The sequence below is a fragment of the Typopeltis vanoorti genome, chromosome 17, assembly GCF_054136105.1.
Source record: "Typopeltis vanoorti isolate ZY-2024b chromosome 17, IOZ_Tvanoo_1.0, whole genome shotgun sequence".
In the NCBI taxonomy this organism is placed as follows: domain Eukaryota; kingdom Metazoa; phylum Arthropoda; class Arachnida; order Uropygi; family Thelyphonidae; genus Typopeltis; species Typopeltis vanoorti.
The window spans coordinates 94,633,922-94,659,045 of NC_143565.1; the positions used below are offsets into that span (position 1 = coordinate 94,633,922).

General features: G+C 37.1%; 1 protein-coding gene across 4 annotated transcripts in view; it reads right to left on the bottom strand.

The window, feature by feature from the left end:
- Positions 1 to 25,124, bottom strand: part of Lpin (phosphatidate phosphatase LPIN) — a 443,299-nt gene that overhangs the window by 232,717 nt on the left and 185,458 nt on the right. For 3 of the 4 annotated variants that reach the window (XM_090407132.1, XM_090407129.1, XM_090407131.1), the window contains exon 9: positions 22,442 to 22,609. The exons of the other annotated variant lie outside the window; for it this stretch is intronic. In XM_090407132.1, coding sequence (XP_090263258.1) covers positions 22,442 to 22,609 — 168 coding nt within the window. The remainder of the gene's footprint in view (positions 1 to 22,441; positions 22,610 to 25,124) is intronic. 4 annotated transcript variants of the gene reach the window in all.

Here is a 25,124-nt window from a genome sequence, read left to right on the forward strand (position 1 = left end):
TATCCAGAGCGTGGTCTGCAAGCCCAGAGTGGCTGTACTGGTGAAATCGGATGTAATCCTTGTGCTCTGAGATTCTGATATTTGCTGTCCTGCCTGTTTGGCCAAAGTAGGACAGTTTACAGCTGCTTGGACCTGGTATACACCAGGTAGGTCTAGGGGAAGTGGTTGGTCTTTGGTGGAGCGGATAAGGGATGCCAGTTTTCTATGTGGTCTGTAACAAGTGGTCAAGTCATGTTTTTTTAAGATTTTATTGATTTTTTCTGAGGTGCCTCTGATGTAGGGAATAGTGATGGATTTAGAGTAATCTTTTTTGTGAGGGGGGAGGGGGTGGTGGGTTGTGGATAACTGGGTTAAGTATTTTTTGGAGGGGGTAGCCGTTGGCTGAGAAAGTGTCACGGATGTGATTTAGTTCAGTGGTTAGGGCTTGATTATTAGAACAGATTATTTTTGCCCTGTTGAATAATGTTTTAATAACTCCATATTGTTGTGAGGGGGGGTGGTGGGATTGTTGGTGAATGTATCTGCCTGTATGGGTGGGTTTTCTATAAACTGAGAAAACCAAGGTTCCATCAGGTTGGCGGGTGACTAGTGTGTCTAGGAAGGGGAGGTTATTGTTTTCCTCTTTTTCCAGGGTGAATTTGATTCTAGGGTGTTGGTTGTTCAAGTGTGTTAGGAAGGAGAGGAGTGAATCCGGGCCATGTGGCCAAATAGCGAAAACATCATCAACATAGCGAAGCCATATGGTAGGTTTTTGTGGGGTTGAGTTTAAGGCTTTCTCTTCAAACATCTCCATGAAGAAGTTGGCCAAGGGTGGGGAAAGTGGTGAACCCATGGCTGTCCCCTCTATCTGTTTGTAGAATTTTTCCTGCCAAACGAAATAGCCTGAGTTCATTGTAAACTGAAATAGGGCTGAGATATCGGGAGGAAATTTAGCTTGGATTAGCTCTAAGGTTTCTTTGAGAGGGACATTCGTGAATAGGGAGGAGACATCAAAACTGACCATTATGTCATTGTGTTGGAGTGTAAGGTTTCCTATACTGGCTTTGAAGTGGGCTGAGTTTTTTTATGTGTGATGGTGTATTGCCAGTATAGTGTGAGAGCGCTTTGGCTAAATGCTTGGCTAGTTTGTAAGTGGGGGAATCAATGCCATCCACTATGGGACGTAATGGCACATTTTCTTTGTGTATTTTTGGGAGCCCATATATGCGGGGGGGTCTAGAGTTATAGGGTTTTAGTCTGTTAGTAATCTCCACAGGCCAAGAAGTGACCTTCTTAAGGAGCCTATGGAGTTTTCTAATTTGTGAGTTGGTGGGATTGTAATTAATGGGGAGGTAAGTGGAACGATCTAATAATAAAGCTTTGAGCTTACCTGTGTAATCTTTAAGATTAAGTACCACAGTGGCGTTTCCCTTATCCGCTTTGGTGATCACTATATTTTTGTTTCTTTTCAATTCTTGTAGTGCCTTGTATTCACTACTGGATATGTTGGATTTTGGAGGTTTTGCTTTGTTGAGAACACAGGCTACATCCAATCTGATATCGTTGGCGATGTGGTTGGGCAGTTGGCGAATCCCGCGTTCAATTTGAATCATTAATTCCTCGGCCGGTAATTTCCTAGGAGCAATGGCGAAGTTGTGACCACGTGACAGAGCGTGGAGTGCTTCTGGCTTTAAGGTAGCTGACGATAGGTTAACCACAGTGTTGGTTTGTAGTTTGGGCGCCGAGTTCTTTGTTAATTTATCAAACTTGTTGATATGTCGGCTTCGTACTCGTTCAATACACCATCACACATAAAAAACTCAGCCCACTTCAAAGCCAGTATAGGAAACCTTACACTCCAACACAATGACATAATGGTCAGTTTTGATGTCTCCTCCCTATTCACGAATGTCCCTCTCAAAGAAACCTTAGAGCTAATCCAAGCTAAATTTCCTCCCGATATCTCAGCCGTATTTCAGTTTACAATGAACTCAGGCTATTTCGTTTGGCAGGAAAAATTCTACAAACAGATAGAGGGGACAGCCATGGGTTCACCACTTTCCCCACCCTTGGCCAACTTCTTCATGGAGATGTTTGAAGAGAAAGCCTTAAACTCAGCCCCACAAAAACCTACCATATGGCTTCGCTATGTTGATGATGTTTTCGCTATTTGGCCACATGGCCCGGATTCACTCCTCTCCTTCCTAACACACTTGAACAACCAACACCCTAGAATCAAATTCACCCTGGAAAAAGAGGAAAACAATAACCTCCCCTTCCTAGACACACTAGTCACCCGCCAACCTGATGGAACCTTGGTTTTCTCAGTTTATAGAAAACCCACCCATACAGGCAGATACATTCACCAACAATCCCACCACCCCCCCTCACAACAATATGGAGTTATTAAAACATTATTCAACAGGGCAAAAATAATCTGTTCTAATAATCAAGCCCTAACCACTGAACTAAATCACATCCGTGACACTTTCTCAGCCAACGGCTACCCCCTCCAAAAAATCCAAAAAATACTTAACCCAGTTATCCACAACCCACCACCCCCTCCCCCTCACAAAAAAGATTACTCTAAATCCATCACTATTCCCTACATCAGAGGCACCTCAGAAAAAATCAATAAAATCTTAAAAAAACATGACTTGACCACTTGTTACAGACCACATAGAAAACTGGCATCCCTTATCCGCTCCACCAAAGACCAACCACTTCCCCTAGACCTACCTGGTGTATACCAGGTCCCTTGCAGCTGTAAACTGTCCTACTTTGGCCAAACAGGCAGGACAGCAAATATCAGAATCTCAGAACACAAGGATTACATCCGATTTCACCAGTACAGCCACTCTGGGCTTGCAGACCACGCTCTGGATACTCGCCACAGAATAAGATGGAAGAAAGCCACAGTAATACACCGCAGCAAGTTCAAGTATGAAAGACTATTCATGGAATCAGCCTCGGCCCTTAGGAACATGCCAAACCTCAACAAATTTGGATGCATGAAACTGCCCCAAATTTGGGAAACTTTTATCAAAAGAACTTCAGCCCAAAGGCCAAGAACTACCAATATAGCCCACCAGGGGGCACCATCAGGACTTTAGGAAAACGCTAGCGTCCTAGCCTCAGTCTCATTTGTTGTATTAGTACTTGTGTGCACGTGTCTTTTTAGTAAGTTCCCAAGAAGATGGCAACGTAACGTTCGCCGAAATATCGGAAAGTGTATATTAAAGTTTATTTAATCTATATTTCCAGTATACGCTGTCAATTCCTTAAATATTAGTTATTATGAGGCTTCATCAGTGAGTAGCTAGACCTAATACCAAAGTGTATAGCGAAAAGAACTTACGTACTCTGTTTGGAAAACTCGTTCGCAGAGTACATAAGTTCTTTTCGCTATACACTTTGGTATTAGGTCTAGCTACTCACTGATGAAGCCTCAAAAAAGGCTGAAACTGGTCTGGGTAGTGACCTCCCTCCATAATGTAATAACAGCATACATTTCCTAGGAAATGTGTTTTTACATTATGGAAAATACCTAAAAATAGCGATCTGAACTTCCCCCACCTTTGCAACGAGTCGTCCGGTATTGTACTACGTACTAGGATCACTTGCATTGGCTAACGCTAGTGTCGCCGATATTTTATAGTTTACTATATATATTCGGCAAGAAACTCTCTGATTCCAATCTTTGAGTTTCTTATTCGGTTTTAAAACTAGGTGGGATTTAATATCCCCTTAATTTAAGTAATGTTTTCATTGCCGAAATGAAGCTTATTAGCTCTTTATACTTAAGTAACTTAAGTTATATATTTTTATTGTAAAATTTTTGGCTAAGTTTCATGCCATTGGCAATACAGTTATAGGAAAATTCAAAAAAGAAATTGAGAACTGTAAATTGCCATTTGGTTGATGTAGCATGAGAACATTCAGAAAAGGAAGACAATTGTTGTCTTCTACTTCTGGAGTAAATTTGATTCTTGGGTTAATTAAATTATTTTTTTTAAGAAATTCATGAAGATCAGATGAAGAGGAGCTCCATACAGTGTTTCTGGTATTAATATTTTATAATGAATTCTTCTGCTTGCATCTTCATTTTTCAGATGAAGATGCAAGCAGAAGAATTTCATTTACTTTATGGAAAGCATAATTTCAAGGTAACATCTATATCAGGAAGGAAACTTGTAAAAAGAGCAAAATGTATGGATAGATAAATTTTTCTAAAACATTACAGGAGAGCTCAGTTAATTCTAACTTGTTGCAAAATTAAAGAAGTTTTTCATTCTTCTCAGGCACATCATATTTACATAAATGCAAGTTTTTCATTATTAATTAATCAGATCCGAAAAGCAAAGAAATTGTTTTTTTTTTTGTTGTTTTTATCAATCACAACATTGATGCTATTATGACTGAATTATCTAATATAGTCACTATTGAAGAATTTGATACTATTTACAAGATTTCTTCAGCCTCGGCCAACAGTTTTTTTGTCAATAAAATAATGTCATATTCAGAAGAATGAAAGCCTATTGAATAAGAAAATTTCATGTATTAATAACAAGTCTGACTCTTCAAAAACTGTCACTAATATTTCAGGCTGTCCTTTATCTAATGACAAAATATCAGTATTATCCAAAGAATTAGACTATGCAGTAGCGCCAAACATCATTCCAATCATGGACTTCATGTATAATGTAGATAAGGGCCTTCGTAACTGTCCATATAATTTAGCGAGAAAAATCAGATTTCAAGCAGCGTAGATTTTATTTAAATCAATACCTCCTGATCGTGATCTGTCTAGAAAAGAATTTCAAACCTTACCGTCTCTAAAACATAATAGAAACCTAATTATTACTAAAGCTGATAAAGGTCAAGCAGCTGTAATTCATGATAAGAATAATTATTTCAGAAAACTTAGTCTTCTACTTTGAGATCATTTTAAGTACAGAAGGACTGATAGAGACTTTACACAATCATAAATCAATTAACTTAATAGCCTCTTAGATGAAGTTTATTCTTGGAACGAAGAAACAGTAAAGAGGCTAAAAGTTCATCATGCGTTTGCTCCCAAACTGTATGGCCTTCCTAAATTGCATAAAGAAGATGTGCCATTAAGACTTATTGCGAACTGCAACAGGATGTTCTATGCAATGCTTTTTTTTCTGGAATAAAAGGTGCTGGTACTCACCATGAAGATGTTATTACAGCAACTTCCACACTTTTAACATATCCTCCGATATACCCTTGTCGTCTCGCTTTGTTGGCATGCTTTGTGTGCTGCACTCTCCTCATCATCATCATCAAATTCCTGCCATGTACCTTCAAGGGGGTGTACAGGATATGACAGTACTACATGAAAAATTTACATCATTACTAACTTCCTATCTACAATTTTCCTCCAAATCAGTCTGTTACTTGTCAAGACTCCAACATTATCAGATATTATATTTCTATCATCTAAGGCACTTTGTACTGCATCAATCCACCTATATCTTGGTCTTCCTCTGGGTTGTTTTCCTGTCAACCTGGCAGAGAACACTTGTTTTGCTAATCTTTCCTCTCCCATTCTATTTAAGTGACCATACCACCTGAGATTAGCTCTGCTAACGCATTCCTGGATGCTGACAATGTCAAGTTCTTTCCTAATATCCTCATTTTTAATATGATATTGCCATTGATGCCATCTGTTCACACGTCTAATCTTTCTCAGGACTCTCATATCTGCAGTCTCTAGTCTTTGGTCAAGTGTTTTACTTCTGACCCAGCTCTCAGATCCATAAGTTAAAACTGGTTTCAACACTGTCTTGTATACAGCTACTTTAGTGTTCTGACTAATTTCTCTCTTATTCCATATGAATTTATTCAATTGACTTCCCACCATACCAGCTTTGCTGATTCTGTTGTCTATTTCTATATTTAATTTACCATCTTCAGTAAAAATCGTGCCTAAGTAGCTGAAATGTTTTACTTGTTCCACAGGTTCTCCATTCACAACACAGTTGACATTTTTAATGATTCTGCCTATTTTCATTGTCTTTGTCTTTTTATTGCTGACCTTCATACCATATCTATTACAACAGCTATTCAATTTAGTCAGAGAATCTTGCAGACTTGTAGCGGATTTATTTAGAAGTATAACATCATCTGCATAAAGCAAAGAGCTGACATTAACATCTCCAATTTTGATATCAGGTTTAATACCACTTTCCTTCATAATGTGATAAACATAGATAATGAATAACAGAGGGGATAACGTACATCCTTGTCTCACACCAGATTTAACATTAAACCATCTTCCTGTACTTCCTTCAATTCTAACTGCTGACTTACAACTCAAATAAAGACTAAGTATTGCTTGATATAATGCCCCATTGACACCATATGACTGCAGCGTATTGAATAGCTTCTCTCTTGGCACCTTATCATATGCCTTTTCCAAATCGACAAAACTTAAATACAGATCTTTGTTATATTCCCATGCTTTCTTGACCATTTGTCGTAAAGTGAAGATCTGATCCTGACAGCCTCTGTTTGGCCTGAATCCAGCTTGTTCTTCACCAAGCTTTTCTTCCACAATTCTTCTCAACCGTTTCTCAAGTATACTTGCATAGATCTTGCCAGGAACACTCAGTAGGGAAATACCTCTGTAATTCTCTCATTCAGTATTATTTCCCTTTTTATATATGGGTACTATGAGAGCTCTACTCCAATCATCGGAAATTCGTCCCTCTGTCCAGGCTTTCTGAACTATGCAGTGCAGCCACTGTAAGACTCTTATACCACCATACTTCAGCATTTCTGGTCGAATATCATCTACTCCTGCTGCTTTTCCACATTTCAAGCCTTTGATGGCTTTTTCTACTTCAAGTATGGATATGTATTCCTGACTGAATGCCTGGTCAGTGTTTTTTATCACTGTGCTGTCATCACTGCTTGTTTCATTTAGCAGTTTTTCAAAGTAATTACTCCATACTTCAAGGATATCTTTTTCTCCTGTTTTCATGTCACCTTTATCATCTCTAATTCCTTTTACAGCACTCTTTCCTCCATTCCTAAGCTTCTTCAACAACCTCCAGAATATTTTGCCACCTTCTTGATATTTATTTTCTATATTCTTGCCAAAGTCCTCCCATGACTTTTGTTTAGCTTTCTTACATTTGTTTCTGTATTCTGTAAGAGTAAAAGCTGACTTATTTGCCAGGAACTTTTGATATGCTTTCTTCTTTTCCCTCACTGCCTCTTTAACTTCCTGTGTCCACCAGGGAGTTCTGATTTTTTTATCCTTGCACACAACCTCACCACATGCCTCTCTGGCAGAATCAATCAATGTTTCCTTCAGAGTTTGCCACTGAATCTCCAAAGTTTGATTCCTGTTCTCAGACTCTTTCATTTTCTTTTCAATAATCTTTCTGTATTTTAGTCTACAGTTCACATCTGAGAGCTGCTCAACTTTTATTCGCTTTAAAACTTTCTTACGTTATTCTTTTCAATATGACATTCAATTTTATCCTGCTCAAGACTAAATAGTGATCACTTCCAATTTCAAATCCTCTGTACACTCTGGTGTCCTGCACCAGGGAGAAAACATCACTATCAACAATAACATAGTCAATGAGACTTTTCTTATTCCTAGCCTCTTCTCTCCATGTGAATTTGTGCACATTTTTATGTTGGAACACGGTGTTAGTAATAACCAGTCCATGTCCTGAGCAAAAATCCAACAGATATTTGCCATTATTATTAGCTTTGCTCTTTTCTCCAAATTTTCCCAAAATATTTTTGTATGTCTCACAATCATTTCCTACTCTGCTATTTAGATCCCCAACAAGGACCAACTTTTTCTTTTTCATTGTGTCAGTTGCTTTTTCTAAAGCATCAAAAAATTCCTCCACTTCTACCTTAGTAGAACCTTCTGTGGGACCATAGGCACAAACCTGCACTCTCCTTATGATCATAAATCTTTTTTCTTAATGACATTAACTGTTGTTTGCAAGATTCTCCAAAATGACTAATTTTATCATTTGACTACTCAGCTGAAATTTTCTTTCCCATGTGTTTATCGATGACAAGACTTCTGACATCACAACATGCTTTGTAGCCCAACATTTTATTCTTGCCATACAGCCACTCGTTTCTCTCGCAGGTCATTTTTCTACAAAAATGTCCAACATTCGGGCCAATCATTATCAGAACCTGCTTCCTTTTGACCACGTGGATCTTCATCTTCATCTTGGTTTTGTGATCCTCTTCATCAAGTGTACTTTCGGTGCTAGTTTTCTGTTTTACAGGATCATAAGTAGATTCAACAATTTCTGCTTCTTCAGCCTTACTTTTTTTCTCATTGGCATAAAGTAACTACTTATTTTACTCATTTTGAACAATGATTGCACTTATTTAACTTAGATTAATTCAAAACTCACGTGAACACCTGCCTGTTGCAGAGTGAATATGGAATTGATAAACCGATACTGGAAGCAATCGGAAGTGAACACAACTTCCTGTTTCCGATTACGTTCCAACCTATGAAACAGGAAAGCAGGGTACCAACTTATGAGTAATCAAAACTGAAAATTCAATTTGTGAACACAGTATCACCTACCAGAATATTTATAATACATTTTGCTGTCAATAAATCGCAAATTTTTAAAAACTTAAGAAAAAAGGTGCCGGTACTGTGTACCGGCAGGGGAAAAAAACCACTGGTTCTATGTATAAAATTTCAAAATATTTATCTAATATTCTTTCTACAATTACTGGAAATTCTGCTTCCTTCATAAAAAAAACTCAATAGATGCCAAGAATAAAATTTCAGGATTATCCTTACAACCCACAGATTTAGTTAGTTTTGATGTAGTTCTCACTCTTTACAAATATCGCTCTGGCAGATACAATTGATTTGCTTTATAAAGAATTTCCTCCAGATATTGTAAAATTATTTGACTTCATAATTAATTCAAGATACTTTAGATGCCAGAACAATCTATATAAACAGATTGAGAGAACAGCTATGGAGTTTCCCCTCTCTCCAACTCTAGCCAATTACTTTATGGAACATTTCGAACAACATATTCTGGACATTTTTTCACATAAACTATCGGTTTGGTACGTTGCTGACGTGTTTCCTGTATAGAACTCCTCTTTGTCTGATCTTCATGAATTTTTTAGAAAAATTAATTCAATTAACCCAAGAATCAAATTTACTGTAGAAGTAGCAGACAACAAAAATTGTCTTCCTTTTCTGGATGTTTTCATTTTAGTCAACCAAATGGCAGTTTACAGTTCTCAACATATAGAAAATCAACTTATACTGGTAAATACATTGATTCTAACTTTAATCACCTTTGATTGCACCATATCAGAAATATGGTACAATCAAATCCTTAGTTGATAGCTCATAAAATTTGTTCTCCAAATTCTCTTTTAAACAAAACTGACATCCTTTTGTTCCATCTAACATCTTAGATCTCTTTTCCTTTGCCATCAAATCTGGTTATTTTTCTTGGAAGAACAAAATCTACAAGCAGATAGAGGGAATCGTGGGTTCCCCCCCCTCTCACCCCTTCTTGCAATTTTTATATGAAAGAATTTGAAAAATGAGCCATAGACTCAGCCCCTCTCAAACCTTCTATCTGGCTAAGATATGTTGATGATGTGTTCTCTATTTGGCCTCATGGCCCAGACACATTAGACGCCTTCCTCAGTCACCTCAACAGCCTACATCCAAGAATCCAGTTTATGATGGAAAGGGAAAAGAACAATTGTTTACTCTTCCTAGACACCTTAGTTACATGCCTTCCGAACGGTACACTTTCCTTCATTGTATATAGAAAACCCACGCACACAGGCAGATACATTCACAAACTCTCCCACCACCACCCTGCTCAACAATATAGCATTATTAAAACTCCTACCAAGAGAGCCCACAATCTTTGTTCCAGTGGAACTGCCCTTACTACTGAACTTGACCACATACACAAAACTTTTCTCTCCAATGGCTATAGCGATCACAGTATCAAAAAAATAATCAATTCCTCTCCCATTCCCCAGTCTTCTCTTCAGAAATGCCATCACCATACCCTACATCCATGGCACAAGCGAAAAAATAGCCAAGAGTTTAAACAAGTACAACCTACACACAGCATTTAAGCCCCACAACAAACTTGCAACCCTTATCCGTTCTACAAAAGATCAGCTCCCTCCTCTCTCAGTGCCTGGAGTTTATAAAGTACCCTGTTCCTGTAAGCTGGCATACTTTGGACAGACAGGCAGATCAGCAACCATCTGCCTGGAGGAACATAAGTCATACATCTGCAACCATGACTATGGTCAGTCAGGCCTTGCTGACCATGTCTTGGATACAACCCATAGGATCTCATGGAAAAAAAATCACCATGCTCCACCTAAATTCAAAAAAGAGAGACTATTCTTTGAATCAGTAGCAGCAGCTCTAAGAAATCAACCAAATCTTAATAAATACGGTTGCATTAAGCTTCCTAAGATTTAGGAAACACTTATCACCAGAGGTCCCACCTTACCGCCCTTAGAGGGCACTCCACCTAGTTAGGACTTTAATGTCACCCATGTGGTTGGGCTTAGTATTGTTGGGCTACTTTTCATTAAATTCTGATGTAAAATATTGAATGTTTTGAGAACATTATTATTTTAGTAATATGGGCGACTACGAGAGACAGCAAAGATTGCAAAAACGTTTGGACGAATTTATGTCCGAAGAAGAAGACCATCCTTTCGAGGGCTCATCTGATGATGTAGAGTACGAGCTAAGCGGCTCATCATCTTCAGATAGTGAAAGACCGCTCTTGAAAAAGGAAAAAACACTGCCAGACATTCCTCCTGTTTTTCCATCTTGTTCCTCAAACGTGCCTACTGAAAACTATCTCGACCACACGACGAGAATGTTGCAAGTAATTTCTACCTAAATGATTCCTCAGAAAAAGAAAATGAATTACCTTCTCTGGCATGGGGTGGAGTAATTATTATTATTATTATTTCGGGTGACTCCAGGAGTCCTTAGACTCATCGAGGGAGGCCCTAAACATCATGTCCACACAACTATGCGATTACATTCTCACAGTATCTATCATACCTTGCCTTGAACTCGTTCACCGTCATAGCACCCACAACAGACTCTAGCGGCATATTCCACTCATTTACCACTCTAAAAGTAAAGAACCCAGCTCTAACACCCCTGCTAACCACACTCTTGCCCAGCTTCCATAGGTGTCCCCTAGTTCTCCCACCACCAGTCCTTATCTCAAAAATATCCTCTGAATTAATCCTATAGAATCCCTTTAGCAATTTGAATGTCTCAATCATATCTCCCCTTTTCTGCCTATCAACTAGTTTCTGCAACCCACAAATCTTCAACCTGTTCTCATATGGCTCATTCCATAGACCTGTTATCATCTTAGTCACTCGCCTCTGGATCCTCTCCACCTCCTCCCCATCAAGAAGGAACCGAGGTGACCAAATCTGGGCACAGTAGTCGAGATGAGGTCTTATCAAGGCTCGGTACAGAGGTACAATAACTTGCTTGTCTCTGCTCGTCAAGGTATTTTTCAACAACCAAGTGAGTTGATGAGCTGATTTAGCTACTTTTGCAATGTGCCCCCTAAACTTCATCTCCCTATCCACCAACACTCCCAAGTCCCTGGCCTCATCAATCTCTCGGAGTACAGTTCCACCAATGTGTGGGAAGGTATTTGAAGGAATTTTCATTTGAAGGTGAAAATGCAGGAATAGTTTAACTTTTTTGAAAATATGTTTGAAAAGTCACCCATCGATTTTTATAGATTGTTCTTAGATGATCATTTGGTGGAACTCATGATCAATGAAACTAATTATTAAGCTTCTCAGAAAATAAACGCAAGTTGTTTGCCCAGTGCGAGAATCAACAATTGGAAAAATACCAACATACAGGATATAAAGACTTTCATTGGATTGCAGCTTTGGATGGGTCTTTTCCGTTTGCCTCATCTGTCTGACTATTGGTCAAAAAAAAATAATGTATTCAAATAAAATTAGTAATGTTATATCACGAAATCGTTTCGAGCTGCTGCTATCAAACTGGCATTTTTCGAATAATGAAAATGCAGATGTTTCCAATAGACTATATAAGCTTGCACCACTAAGTGAATCTTGGAGAGCTAATTTCAAACGTTATTTCACACCCAGAGAACGAGTCTGTGTAGACGAGACACTGGGCCCTTTTCGAAGCAGGATAACATTCCTGCAATACATAAAAATCAAACGACATAAATTCAGAGTCAAACTTTCAAGTTATGTGTCGAAGGTGGCTATACCTATGACTTCAGACTTTATTGCGGGAAAGAGAAAAATTTGACAAATGCCAATGAAAATATCTCAACTATTGTTGTTATGAAATTATGCGACCCACTGCTGGATTGTGGCAGAACCGTTTACGTGTACAATTATTACATGAATGTAGATCTCGTCCATAAGTTACTTGAAAGAAAAACACACCTCATTGGTACCTTGAGGTAAAAAAGAAAAAACAACCCAGAGAAGTAATTAAAAAAAACTATGAAAAAGGTGAATGTATCTCTATGGAGAGCAATACAGGAATTGTGGTCACGAAGTGGCAGGACAAACGTGATGTCCTAACTCTTTCTACAAAGCATATCGGTGAGATGATGATAATGGTCAGCTCTGTTGGAAATTCTTAAGTAAATAAGCCTGATGCCGTCGTAGATTATAACAAATCTAAGACTTTCATAGATTTATCTGACCAGATCAAATCTCACTCAATAAGTTTGAGAAAGGGTATCAAAACTTGCCGTTGACATGTTTCTAGGGTTGTCTGTTGTAAACTCTTATTTAGTCTATAAAGGTATTACTGGTAGAAACATATCAAGAATACTTTTAGAGAGCAAGTTGCAAATCTTTGTTAGGTCTGTCTAAAAATAATCAAGAATGTCAATCCAAGAAGATGAATAAACATATGTGGGCAGATATGGGTACATCCAACAGGCGAAGATGTGTTGTTTGTTATAACAAAATATCAATAGAAAGTGGCAGAAATGTTGCAGCTAAAGGGGGGGGGGGGGCAGAGCCCCTAGTATTTAATAAAATATTTATTAATTTCTATTGTCAATGTGTTTCATTAAACACTTTCACTATGTCACGAGTGCCACTAAAGATATGACTACATTCTACTATATCTTATTTGCTCACACTCTGTAGTCTAACAAATTTATTTGTTTCTCGACTATGCCGGTTAGACTATGTATTGAGTGCAAGACTGTAAGATTCTAAGCTGAAGACAAAGCGGATATTATTCATATTCCCTGCTTAAGATAATTCTTTCCTTAGATTAGTTGTGGTTTGATCTTAATTATAATCTAAAATTAATACTCAACTTTTGTTACTTAATCTTATATAAGTTCGAATTTTTTGGGGATAGCGCATTGACAAAATCGGTCCAATGTGTTTATAAACCATCTAATTAATTCAAGAATTCTTATTATATAGCTTGATCCATATTAACATATTTATACAATTGTATCACAATTCATATTTACTTAGAGATGTCTTTAGATTAGATTTGGTTCTCCTAGATTTCTACTCTTAAAGCCCAATATAGTTTAGCACATCCTATTGGTCATACTTGTACAATTTGAATGTAAAGCACACCTTGAGTGAGTTTAACTCAATATTAATTAACACTATCTCATACAGTACCTTTCTAACTAGTATATTAGTTTACAAGTCTTATCGTACTTATTTACGCCGTCACACTAGATTTACGAACTTAGACACACTTGAGGTAAACTGTTTGGAATTATCACATATCTAAGAATATACAATTAGTTGCAATCCTGACAATAATCTCATTCAGCACTGTCCATTACATGCATCCTTTTCCTTTCTGTTGATTCTCTACTGATTTTCTGCAAAGACTGGTTGCAATGGGCAGCTCTCTTCTTATTAGAAGAGAGCTGCTCATTGATATATGGGCAGCTCTCTTCTGGTAAGGCATTCCGGCGATCGACAGCAGACTTCGCATGTCAGTGAATCCAGGGAATGAACTGAACTGGAGGAGTTTGAGGATGTAAGACACGATGACCTACAGTGGACCTCACATGGCAGCAGACACAGGTAAAAAAAGGCAGAACCGAAAGACAAAGTCCTTCACGATGCTAGAATTATGAAGGCCCAAACTTCATGTTGTACACATGTGCACTTCTCTTGAAACTTCCATATATGGTCATGGATCGACATCTGAAAGTTATGACGTTACACTTTGTGTGTCTTTCAAAATTGCCACATATGGACATGCATTTACATCGTTACATAGTGACAACATATTTCATGTGTCACATTAATTTAATAAAATGTTTCATGATTAAGTTATTACATACAAATAATGTATAGGATGTAAGCTTGTAAAAATGAACAAATTATTTATTATGTGAGATTTTACACTGTCATAGTATCTTGAACAATCCTTGAGGGAATATATCAGGAAATTCATTGTGATGATACAACTAAGGCTATGCAGCTGTATTACATCTATAAAGTATGTGTGTGTATTCTCCAGCCAGTTTGTCAGTTTTAGAAAGGAAACCCTGCCACCATCACATGACATTGGCTAACTCACTTTCACATGAAAATCCCTCAAAGGTTCCTCATATCCTGTATGGAATTTGAACACAAGCATTTCCAACTGAAGGGCAAATGTAATGACATCCTCATGACTGTGCTATGGAGATAGTGGCAAGTAAGAATTCCATGATGTGTACTATGTGCAGCTTCAAGTTCTTGGACGATACGGTCTTTTTTGGAGAAGGGGGGGGGAAATCCATGACGCATAGGAGTAAGTGAGAAAGAACAATTAGTAGTGAACATTAAGAATTAGAATTAATTTTTAATTTCTCATTTTTTTAAATATTTTTAAGTTAGATGGCAGGAAACATTTTGAGCATAGCATGAACTTATGTGTGAGAAAGAACAATTAGTAGTGAACATTAAGAATTAGAATTAATTTTTAATTTCTAATTTTTTAAAATGTTTTTAAGTTAGATGGCAGGAAACATTTTGAGCATAACATGAACTTATGTATCACAGCATTAATTAAGATTCTATGAAGTTACTTTATATTTTTAAAGTGGATCCTACCCACAAGAGGATTGTGTTAGATCTGAAATGGGCAACCTCACTTAAAATGAAGTCACCCATCCAGAATCTAACAGAATATTAACCACTAAAAGAGTATACTCGTCTTTTCAGTGATTTAGTACATGTCATAAAGGAATTAATATCACGATCAATAAGATGAAAGAAATATTTAGTATAAGTTTTGATAGGTCTAAAATAGAATTAAAAATGTAAAATAATCAAAGAATATGTGTAAAGATAAGTACTAATGATTTATAACTACACATGCAAGAATGTCAGTATATTGCCTAAGAAAGGGCAAAGGTCGCTCAAATGCCACCGTAGTATTGTAAGCACCTGTGGGTGCTAGTTCGTGGAAAAAATCTAGAGGCATGCATTCCCGAAAATGGAAAGCCCCATATGGCAGTGCGATGAGGTCACCCAGTCGGGGACGAATTGAAAGGCCAAATATGCAAAATCTAACTCGAAAAGAGGGCGCTGGATAGGAAGAATATATGCAGCAACACAGGTCTGGATCTCTCCCCCCCCCCCCCATTTGTTTGTTCCGGTTTTCTCTCCGTGTGCTCCTCAGTGGTCAATGATGTCCATCTCCTATGCTTTCGGAGTTGACAATCATAAGTCCCGGCAAGGCATCACAGTAGAGTGCGGCAGATAAAGGAGCGAGCCATCGGCAAGGAAGTGCACCGATGTAATTCTTGAAGAAGCGAGCGCCAGACTCACAGAATACATGCGATTCCCACGTGGCAGCAGACCTTGAACAACAAAGTTTCCACTATGAAGGAAGGACGGAAGGAATACCAAAAACCTGTACACTGTAGTGGCACTGTGTGCAGCCAACATTTGCATGATTATCAGTAGAGAGAGAGTTGTCTAGCTGTATGGGTTAACATGCAATGGGGAGATTATGGGAACCTTGTAGCTGTAATAACACTTCACAAGGTTGCAATGCAGCAACCTATTATCTTCAACATGTAAAAACACTCGGGATCAGTAGGATGTTTATGTATTGGACTGTTAACCATTATAACAATACAGAAGACATATCTGACAGCCAAAGAACAAGTCGACCATACTGCGTTAAGATGCAACAGCATATGAGAAATGTGAAGGCCTCCGCTATAATCCTGTTAGAATGAAGAAAGTGATGTCATGAGAGATGAACATTTTGCAAAGAACAATATCACATATATTAATTGATGACCCCAGAAAGCCTATCGTTATGCTGGACACTTCCTAACACCACAACTTATGTGGAAGATGGTGATAAAATCAAAAGGCAGTTCTCCAGCAGTATGTGAACAGACACAGAGATATCCTCTTCACAGATAAGAAGATGAAAATCTTCTCATCTGCGAAAAGATGTGGTGGTTAAACAACTGGGGATATGCTCCAGATAGTCACACAGCAGGTGCCATAGCATCCATAGCAACTTGGATATCCCCTTGGACATCAGGGGATATCCAAGCTGCATTTCTGTGAGAAAGGGGTCAAAGCCTCTGCCAAAGTATCAAGACAACATGCTAGATTTTTCTCCAACACTTTTATGGTATGACCCTGAACAACACCTTATTTCACAGTAGGCAGTGGACCTTCTGACACGACTCAGCTCCTGCACACAAGGCAAGGACCACACAAGAGTGGTTGGAGGCAAATGTGTCCAATCACATCATCATCTGACAGGCTGTCTGGAGGAGGTCCCGATCTGAATCTGTTGGACTTCAAATTGTGTTCAGAGCTTGAGAGGGTAGCTTGCAAGAAACAACACCCAAGCATTGCCAAGCTGAAGGTGGATTTGGAGTGAGCAGTAGCAGCGTTTCAGTTGGATATTGTGAGTGCCGCCATCGATATGTGACCTCACAAACTTCAGGTATGTGCGTGAAGGCAATAAATGCCATATACATGTGGTTTGTATTTGCTGAAAGCTGTAAATGATTAACTGATAGAGTTTTCCAAATATTTTTGCAGATATACAGACCAGCCTATAATTGAAAATGTCTGTTCCTTGCTTGTGGAGATGTATTATTTTGTTTTCTTTCCACTCCTAAGGAACCTCACCCCCTGCAAAAATTTCATTAGATAACCTGGTCAAGACTAACTCTTTTGCACATTCTTTAAAAATAGGTAGTGATATGTCATCCATTCCCACATCTAACCCAAGCAGCACTTGATACACCTCTGATTCTTTCACCTTTAATTCTGCTAATCCTTGCCTCCCTTCTATATGTTGCACAAAATCATTCACACCATTATGATAAACACTGATGAAGTGTTCATTCTGCTATCATAACTATCCACAAGTGTCATTCTGCCAAAATTATTTTTTCCTCTCGCATGCCACATGGCAGAAAAATTCCCTTGGATTAGCGTTTGACCTAACTGGCCAATCTCCTCTCATATTCTACTTTTTCTAACCATGCATGTCACTTTTCTGGCCTACATTTTATATTCTTCATGCATCTGTTAGCTGCAAGTCATCTTGTACTTCCTCCATAATACTGCTTGCTTGATTTCACTATTCATCCATCTCACTCCACTATTTATTTGCTTAACTCTTGGTATACAATTATGCAATACATACATACATTTCGGATGGGTTGGATTTGTGCAAATAGAAAGATAAAAACAGAAAAAAAATGAATATATACACACACATATATATATACTAAAACTAGATACTAAAAATCACAAATTTAAGTTCAGATTGTCTCTAATCCATTGGACTGCATCCTGGGTAGCCTGAAACAGGTCTGTCAATGTGTCCTTAAAACTCCGATGTGAACAGTCCTGAATAATATGATTGATGGTCTGTTGATCAGCACCACAGTCACATGTCGCTGATTGATGCAAGCCCCACTTGTACATCATGGTAGTGCATTTGGCATGGCCTGTCTTCAGGCGGTTGAGTGTGTTTCATTGTCATCTAGGCAGGTCAAAGCCAGGGGTCTCTGTTGTAGGATCTATAATGAGGTGTTCATTTTTTATTGTTGAAGTAAGCCAGCAATTTTTCCATTCAGTTTCAGGAGAATATGCATCTGGTTGCTGAGTTTTCCAGATCGGGTTGCAGGACGTGGTAGATTTTGGAGGTCCTCATGGATGGGTAAGGTGTTATTTCCCATATTTTATATATTTATATATTTTATCCACTCTCTGTTAGCAGCAGCTTTCCTCCTTATGTCTGGGGGTATGATGTTAGAGAGTGTTGGTAGCCATTCAACAGGCGTAGACTTTATGCAACCTGTGATAATTCTCATGGTATCATTAAGTTGCACATCGATCTTGCTAACATGGTGACTCGAATACCACACTTGAGCACAGTATTCTGCACAAGAGTACACTGAGGCATAGGCAGCAGATTTTAAAGTGTTGGCTCCTGCCCCACAGCCCGAACACACAAGCTTTCTAATGATATTATTCCTAGTTTTTAGCTTTTGACAGACATTTTCCAGGTGTTTTCTGAAGGTTAAAGAACAATCTAAGGTGACTCCGAGATATTTTGGGTTGGGGTTGTGCTTCAAAAGTTTCTCCTTTGAATGAGACCTTCAGTCATTTATCAGCTTGATGATTATTCAAGTGAAATGTGCAAACTTCAGTTTTTGAGGGATTTGGGCAGAGATGCCATTTGGTGTAATAGTTGTACAGAACTTCAAGGTCAGAAATGAGCACAGTCTCGGCCTCTTTCAGGTGTTTAGTCTGAGTTGCCAATGACAGATCGTCTGCGTATGTGAACTTTCGAGATGAGGTTTGTGGGATGTCACTAATGTATAAATTAAAGAGGAGCGGAGCTAGCACAGAGCCCTATGGTAGTCCATTTGTTAGTACTTTAAAGGGACTATTTTTACCACTCAGTTGTACCTTGAATTTGCGCTTTGATGTAATGCGCTTTAGGATGTTAATCATCTTTGGGTCTTGTATTACAGTTGCAGATTTCAGTACGAGTCCATTCACTAAAAACTGTGTTGCAACTTCATTTAAGTTATGCACTGATTATGTTAGATACTTGATAACATTTTTCTGTTTGGCTACTTTCCAAACCAACACCTCATGATCACTTTCACCAACAGGTGGCAGTGTTGATACCTCATTCACAACCACATTCCTGTGAGGATAACACCAAATCTAACACCGATAAACCTTGTGTTTCTTCTATCACATGCTGCTTCAGATAGTTATATCATAGAAACTCAATAAATTCACTTTCCTTGTTATATACTATCTCTTCTTTCCAATCAACATTCCTATAATTAAAATCTCTCATTAGAATCATCTTATTTTTACTTGCCCAACTAATTGGTCTAAACATTTCACAATTAGCACTCTCCACATTCCCTGGCCTATAACAGTACCTACTAGATATACCATTCTATTGATTGCAAATTCACATCAAATAGCTTCAAAAGCTTCACATGTACTGCTATTTCCCACTTCCACTCTTGAAGGACACAGTTTCTCTACTACCATTAACAATAATCCCCTCCATCTTCCAATCGTTTCAGAAAATTCTATATCCTACCATTCAAGTACAGACAATATATCATCCTCAGTCAACCAAGTTTGGCTTATGTCAATTATCTTTGGGTGTACTGATTTGATCAACAATCGCTCCAAATGACCAACACCAAACCCATTCAAATGCATTCCATCAGCTTTGAACCATTCTAACTTCTCTTCAAATTCATTCCAAACATTCACAAATTAAACACTCTCTGCCTGACATAATTCAGCCATTTTATCATCAAGTATCATTGCTCTCCTTCTTAGTTCACTACTGTCATATCTGGGTAACAATCTTGCCGCTTTCTCGACACTATTATCCTTCATGCTCTGCATCAACTTCTTCAAATCCCATTCTACATTCTTGTCTCAGTATCCAAGTTGTTTGTGCCTACCAATAATTCTGACACCTGTTCCTTCCTTCCTTCTATGTAAAGCATCTGATATTTCTTTTATTGTATCATCTGTAAAACATGTCTTATGCACCTTATTTTTTTTTTACCACACCTTTAATGATTGAGTCATCATATAAAGCAACTCTATCATCTTTAGCTACCTGCTTCTTATTATTAACATCCTTGTCATTTACATCATTTATTCTCTTCTTTAAATGTGCAATGTCCTCTTCCATACACATAACTTGAATCTTCAATCTTCATTAACGCTTGCCTACGCTCTTCCACATCACTTCATTATTACCATCACAAGCACTTACATCCTTCCTGGTAACACTGTTCTCATTTTTAGAATGTCCTAACCTTTCATCGCACTTCTCACATACTATATGTTCCTTTTTATTGTTTAATCTAGCACTCCATATATTTTTGGACACATACATAGAACAATTGTTGCATCATATCCACTGCAAAAAGTCTAGGGGAAAATTCTTATCACCAAGTTGAGACCTTCTGCATTGCTGCCATATGTTTCTTTACTGCCACTTCTGCCATTTCTGTAACATTAACTAGCACTTCCATATTAATCATAATAACAACCAAAGCAAACAGTTTTAGAACCACATTACCACAATGATCATATCCAGTCTAGCTATCATACACAAAACATCATTATACATATCTACACAATATAATTAAGGGGGGAAAAAACCTTTATAACAAATACATCAGTACTTCTTCTCATGACACTAGCATAAATGAATTTGAAAAAAAAAAAGAAAAAAAAAAAATTATGCTCATAACTTCTTTTAGAAATCTAAGTATGCCTTGCTTTTGTAGACATGATGCAATTATGTTATAGATCCTGATAACATTAATGATATAAATCAACATGGTGTGCCTATATCTATGAGGCTACACAGAACACACACACACACACACACACACACACACACACACACACACACACACACACACACACACACACACAGTGATATATTCACAATGAATTTTCTGCCAAAAAAAGTCCTGTGGAAATCAATGAACTATTCAATGAATCCTGTAACTACTATTTCAGTGATCTTTCATTAACATTTAATACATATATTAGTAAATACAAAAATTTTAATGTAAAAAGTGACATTTATAGCATGATACTTATGTTTCAAAACAATTTCATACGTAAATGAGAGAGAGAGAATTAAAAAATATGTAAAAAAATGGTAAAAGCATGAAATGCAAAGGAATAACCCTTTTAGAACACTAATCAACAACCATAAAATGGCTGATAAATGAAACACACATGAAGGCATAAGCAAACAAGTGATGGCAGTTAGAAATGTACATTTATGGCACATACAATGAACTCTTCCTGTAACAACTACCATTACTGTGATTTCATTCACTTAAACTAATGAAAGTTCCAGCCAAGCTACTAGGACCAGACAACTGAATTCTTAGTTGACCAGGAGAGATTACTATAACAAATGGTAAGGTTATTTAAAAATAATGGTGGGGCAAGTATGACCATGAAGCAAGTGAATTATGTCTGTCAGATACATATGTTCACTTCCTGGCTATGTTTTTGAGATTAAAAAAAAAAAAAAAAAAACTTGCCTCAATCCAAGGTCAGATAACTTCAACTTCTTTCAATGACCCTAGAAAATATTCCAACAGATTCAAATTCAGGCTTTTCCAACCAACAAATATGTGCTACTCTCATAAATGTGCCACATCATAACCAAACATTTTATGGAATACAAGCTATTTGTAATCATAAGGAAGTCTTTCCACATGCAAGTTTTGTATTCTAAGCAAAAATTTCTAGTATGTTATCTTCAGAATAGAGCTTTTCCTGTAACTATTTCAGCGATCTTTCATTAATATTTAATACAATATATTAATAAATACAAAAATTTAAATGTAAAAAATGTAAGACTTTTATAGCATGACACTTATGTTTCTAAACAATTTCATATATAAAGAGAGAGAGAGAAAATTAAAAAATATGTAAAAACATGGTAAAAGAATGAAAATGCAAAGGAATAACCTTTCAGAACACTAAACCATTTTAAAACAGATCTCAAATGAAATTATTACTGTTTAACAGAAGATGAAAGATGGTTATGGGATACCATCTTGAAAATTATATATATCTACAAGCAGCATTTCATCCTATATGGTCAAATAACCACAGTAAGCAGCAGAGTGAAAGCAAAAGGTAATATATTTAAAAATCAGTTAACACACATACTACAACAGTTAAAAATATTTTTTTAATTCTGAAAAAGAAAAAAAAGAGAGAGAGAGAGCATAAAGCAACTTAGTACCAGGTAATGAAAAAAAAAAAAAAAAAACAGACCAAAATAATGTAATGATTGAAAGAAATCCAGTCTTAATCATCTACTCACTTTCCTCCCATTCTGATCACTAAGTTCGGATTCTGCAGGATAGATGATGGATTTTCTGAGAAATCATCAAAAGTAATCAAACTATGAAGAAAATATTCAGGTGGCAATTCTCCTTCATAATCTTGTAGCCCACCACACAGAGACATGGCAATATCACTATAATACTTACTACAGAAAAGGAAAATATTATTCACTGCATTGCTACTTTAAAATTATGGATAAATATTATGTACATAAAGAATTTGCTCAAATAATTGGTGAATGAATGAATTTCATTTAAAATCCATTGCAGAATTGCACCATAAAATTAAAATGTGATAATTGCAACATATTAATCACCTGTAGTCATTAATTAAAAAATAATGATCTGCTTATTTACTTAAAGATGTAAAAATGCAAGATGAACTTACTCATATGGTGACATTCATTTTTCAAATTTATGATATTACTTAAATGTAACTACTTATGCTATACATAATTAACTATTATACTGTAACTGTATAGAATCATGCTAAAAAAACTAAGATTACAAGGCTAGAATATCCTGTCTAACAATCAGCCAGAAAACACAATGTAATCACGTTTTCCAGGTGACTCTCTCTCTCAGTGGGGGGGGCATTACCTTCATGCAATATCAGCTTCATCACCTGAAGTTAAAAAGCTTTCTTATATATTTTTTGCATCTTAGATGGGATTTAAACATGTCTATTCAACTAAAGTTGTGTTATGATTTCATCTTTATAAATAAGTGTAACAATATGAAGAGTGAGAGTACAGAGAGAATAGGAGGGATGATGGTGGTGAGCAGGAGATAAGGACCTAGGTAAACTTGATGTTAGTAAGACTATGACTTCATGATATATCACTGTATGTTTCAAGAAAATGTGCTGCACTAACATATTTGTTTTCATGTTTTGTAATGGGATGATTCCCAATGGTTTCAACAGGTTAGGAAGGATAAGATTCAGAAACCAAAACTGTCATATTCCTATGATTTCTTAACTATTTGTTGTGAATTTAAAATGTGATCTTGACAATCTCTACTTGGCCTGAACCCAGCTTTTTCTTCCACAATTTTTCTCAACCTCTTTTCAAGTATGCCTGTATAAATCTTACTTGAAAAACACTCAGGACAGAAGTTCCACTGTAATTTCTCATATTCAGCTTTGTTCCTTTTTTTATTGATGGGAACTATGACAGCTCTACTTCAATCTGGAATTCGATCTTTTGAATAAGCCCTCTCAATTATGCAAAGTAGCCGTGCAGAACTTTTATACTTCCATGTTTAAGCATTTCTGGTTGAATATCATCTACTCCAGCTGCCTTTTCCACATTTCTAAGTTTCTGATGGCTTTTTCTACCTCTGATATGTATATCTGTTTGCATTCCTCTTGCAAATTTTCTATTACTATTCTGTGACTGCTTATTTTTGTTTAACAGTCTTTCAAAGTAATTACTCCAGATATCCATATCTTCAGATATCCAGACATTTAGATATCCATATCTTCAGTTTTCATGTCTCCTTTATCATCTTTGATTTCTTTTACAGCACACTTTCCTCCATTATCTGAGAGGAACTGTTCAGTTATTTGCCGATGATGCAAAGTTGGGTAGAGCAATAGTTCATGCAGATTATGTCAAAATTTTGCAGGATGATTTGGACAGATTGGCAGACTGGGCAAAGAAGAATGGATATCAGTTTAATGCAGTAATGTGTAGGGTTATGCATTTTGGGGTGAAAAGATTACCAGCTGTATACCACATTGGTGGAATTGTATTCCAGGAAACTGACGAAGCCAGAGACTTGGGAGCGTTAGTGGATAGGGAGTTTAGGGGGGCATATAGCAAAAGTGGCTAAAGCAGCTCATCAGATCACTTAGTTACTGAAGAATACTTTGATAAGTAGAGACAAGCAGGTTATTTTCCTCTTTATAGAGCCTTGATAAGACCTCCATCTTGACTACTGTGCACAGATCTGGGAGCCAGGGTTTCTTGGCGATGAGATGGAGATGATCCAGAGGCGATTGACCAAGATGGTAGCAGTTCTGTGGAATGAACCTTACAAGACCAGGTTGAAGATCTGTGGGTTACAGAAATTGGTTGATAGGCAGAAAAGGGATGATATGATTGAGACATAAATTACTGAGGGATTTTTACAAGATTAATTCAGAGGAAATTTTTCAGAACAGGTCTGATGGTGGGAGAACTAGGGCCATCCATGGAAATTGAGTAAGAGTATAGTTAGCAAGGGTGTTAGAACTAGGTTTTTTTGCTTGGAGAGTAGTGAATAAGTGGAATAGGTTGCCAGAGTCTGTTGTGGATGCCATCACTGTCAATGAGTTCAAAGCAAAGTATGATAGATATTGCACAAATGTTGGATAGTTCTTGACATGATTTTTAGTGCTTCCCTTGATGAGTCTAAGAACTCCTTAGAGTAGCCTGTCATAATAATAATGCTTTGCAAACAAATCTCTTTCCTTCTCCTTTTTACTATTATTATTATTATTATGCTATCATAGATGTGTATATGCATGTCTAGAATTTATAGGGTCACATGCTATTCACTCCACCTGGTAACTTATAGGACACATATAATATTGCAAATGTTAATTATTAATAATTTGTTTGCCAGTAAAGAAAGTATTTCTTTGTCCTGAAGAAGCCAGACAGAATTAGCTGGCGA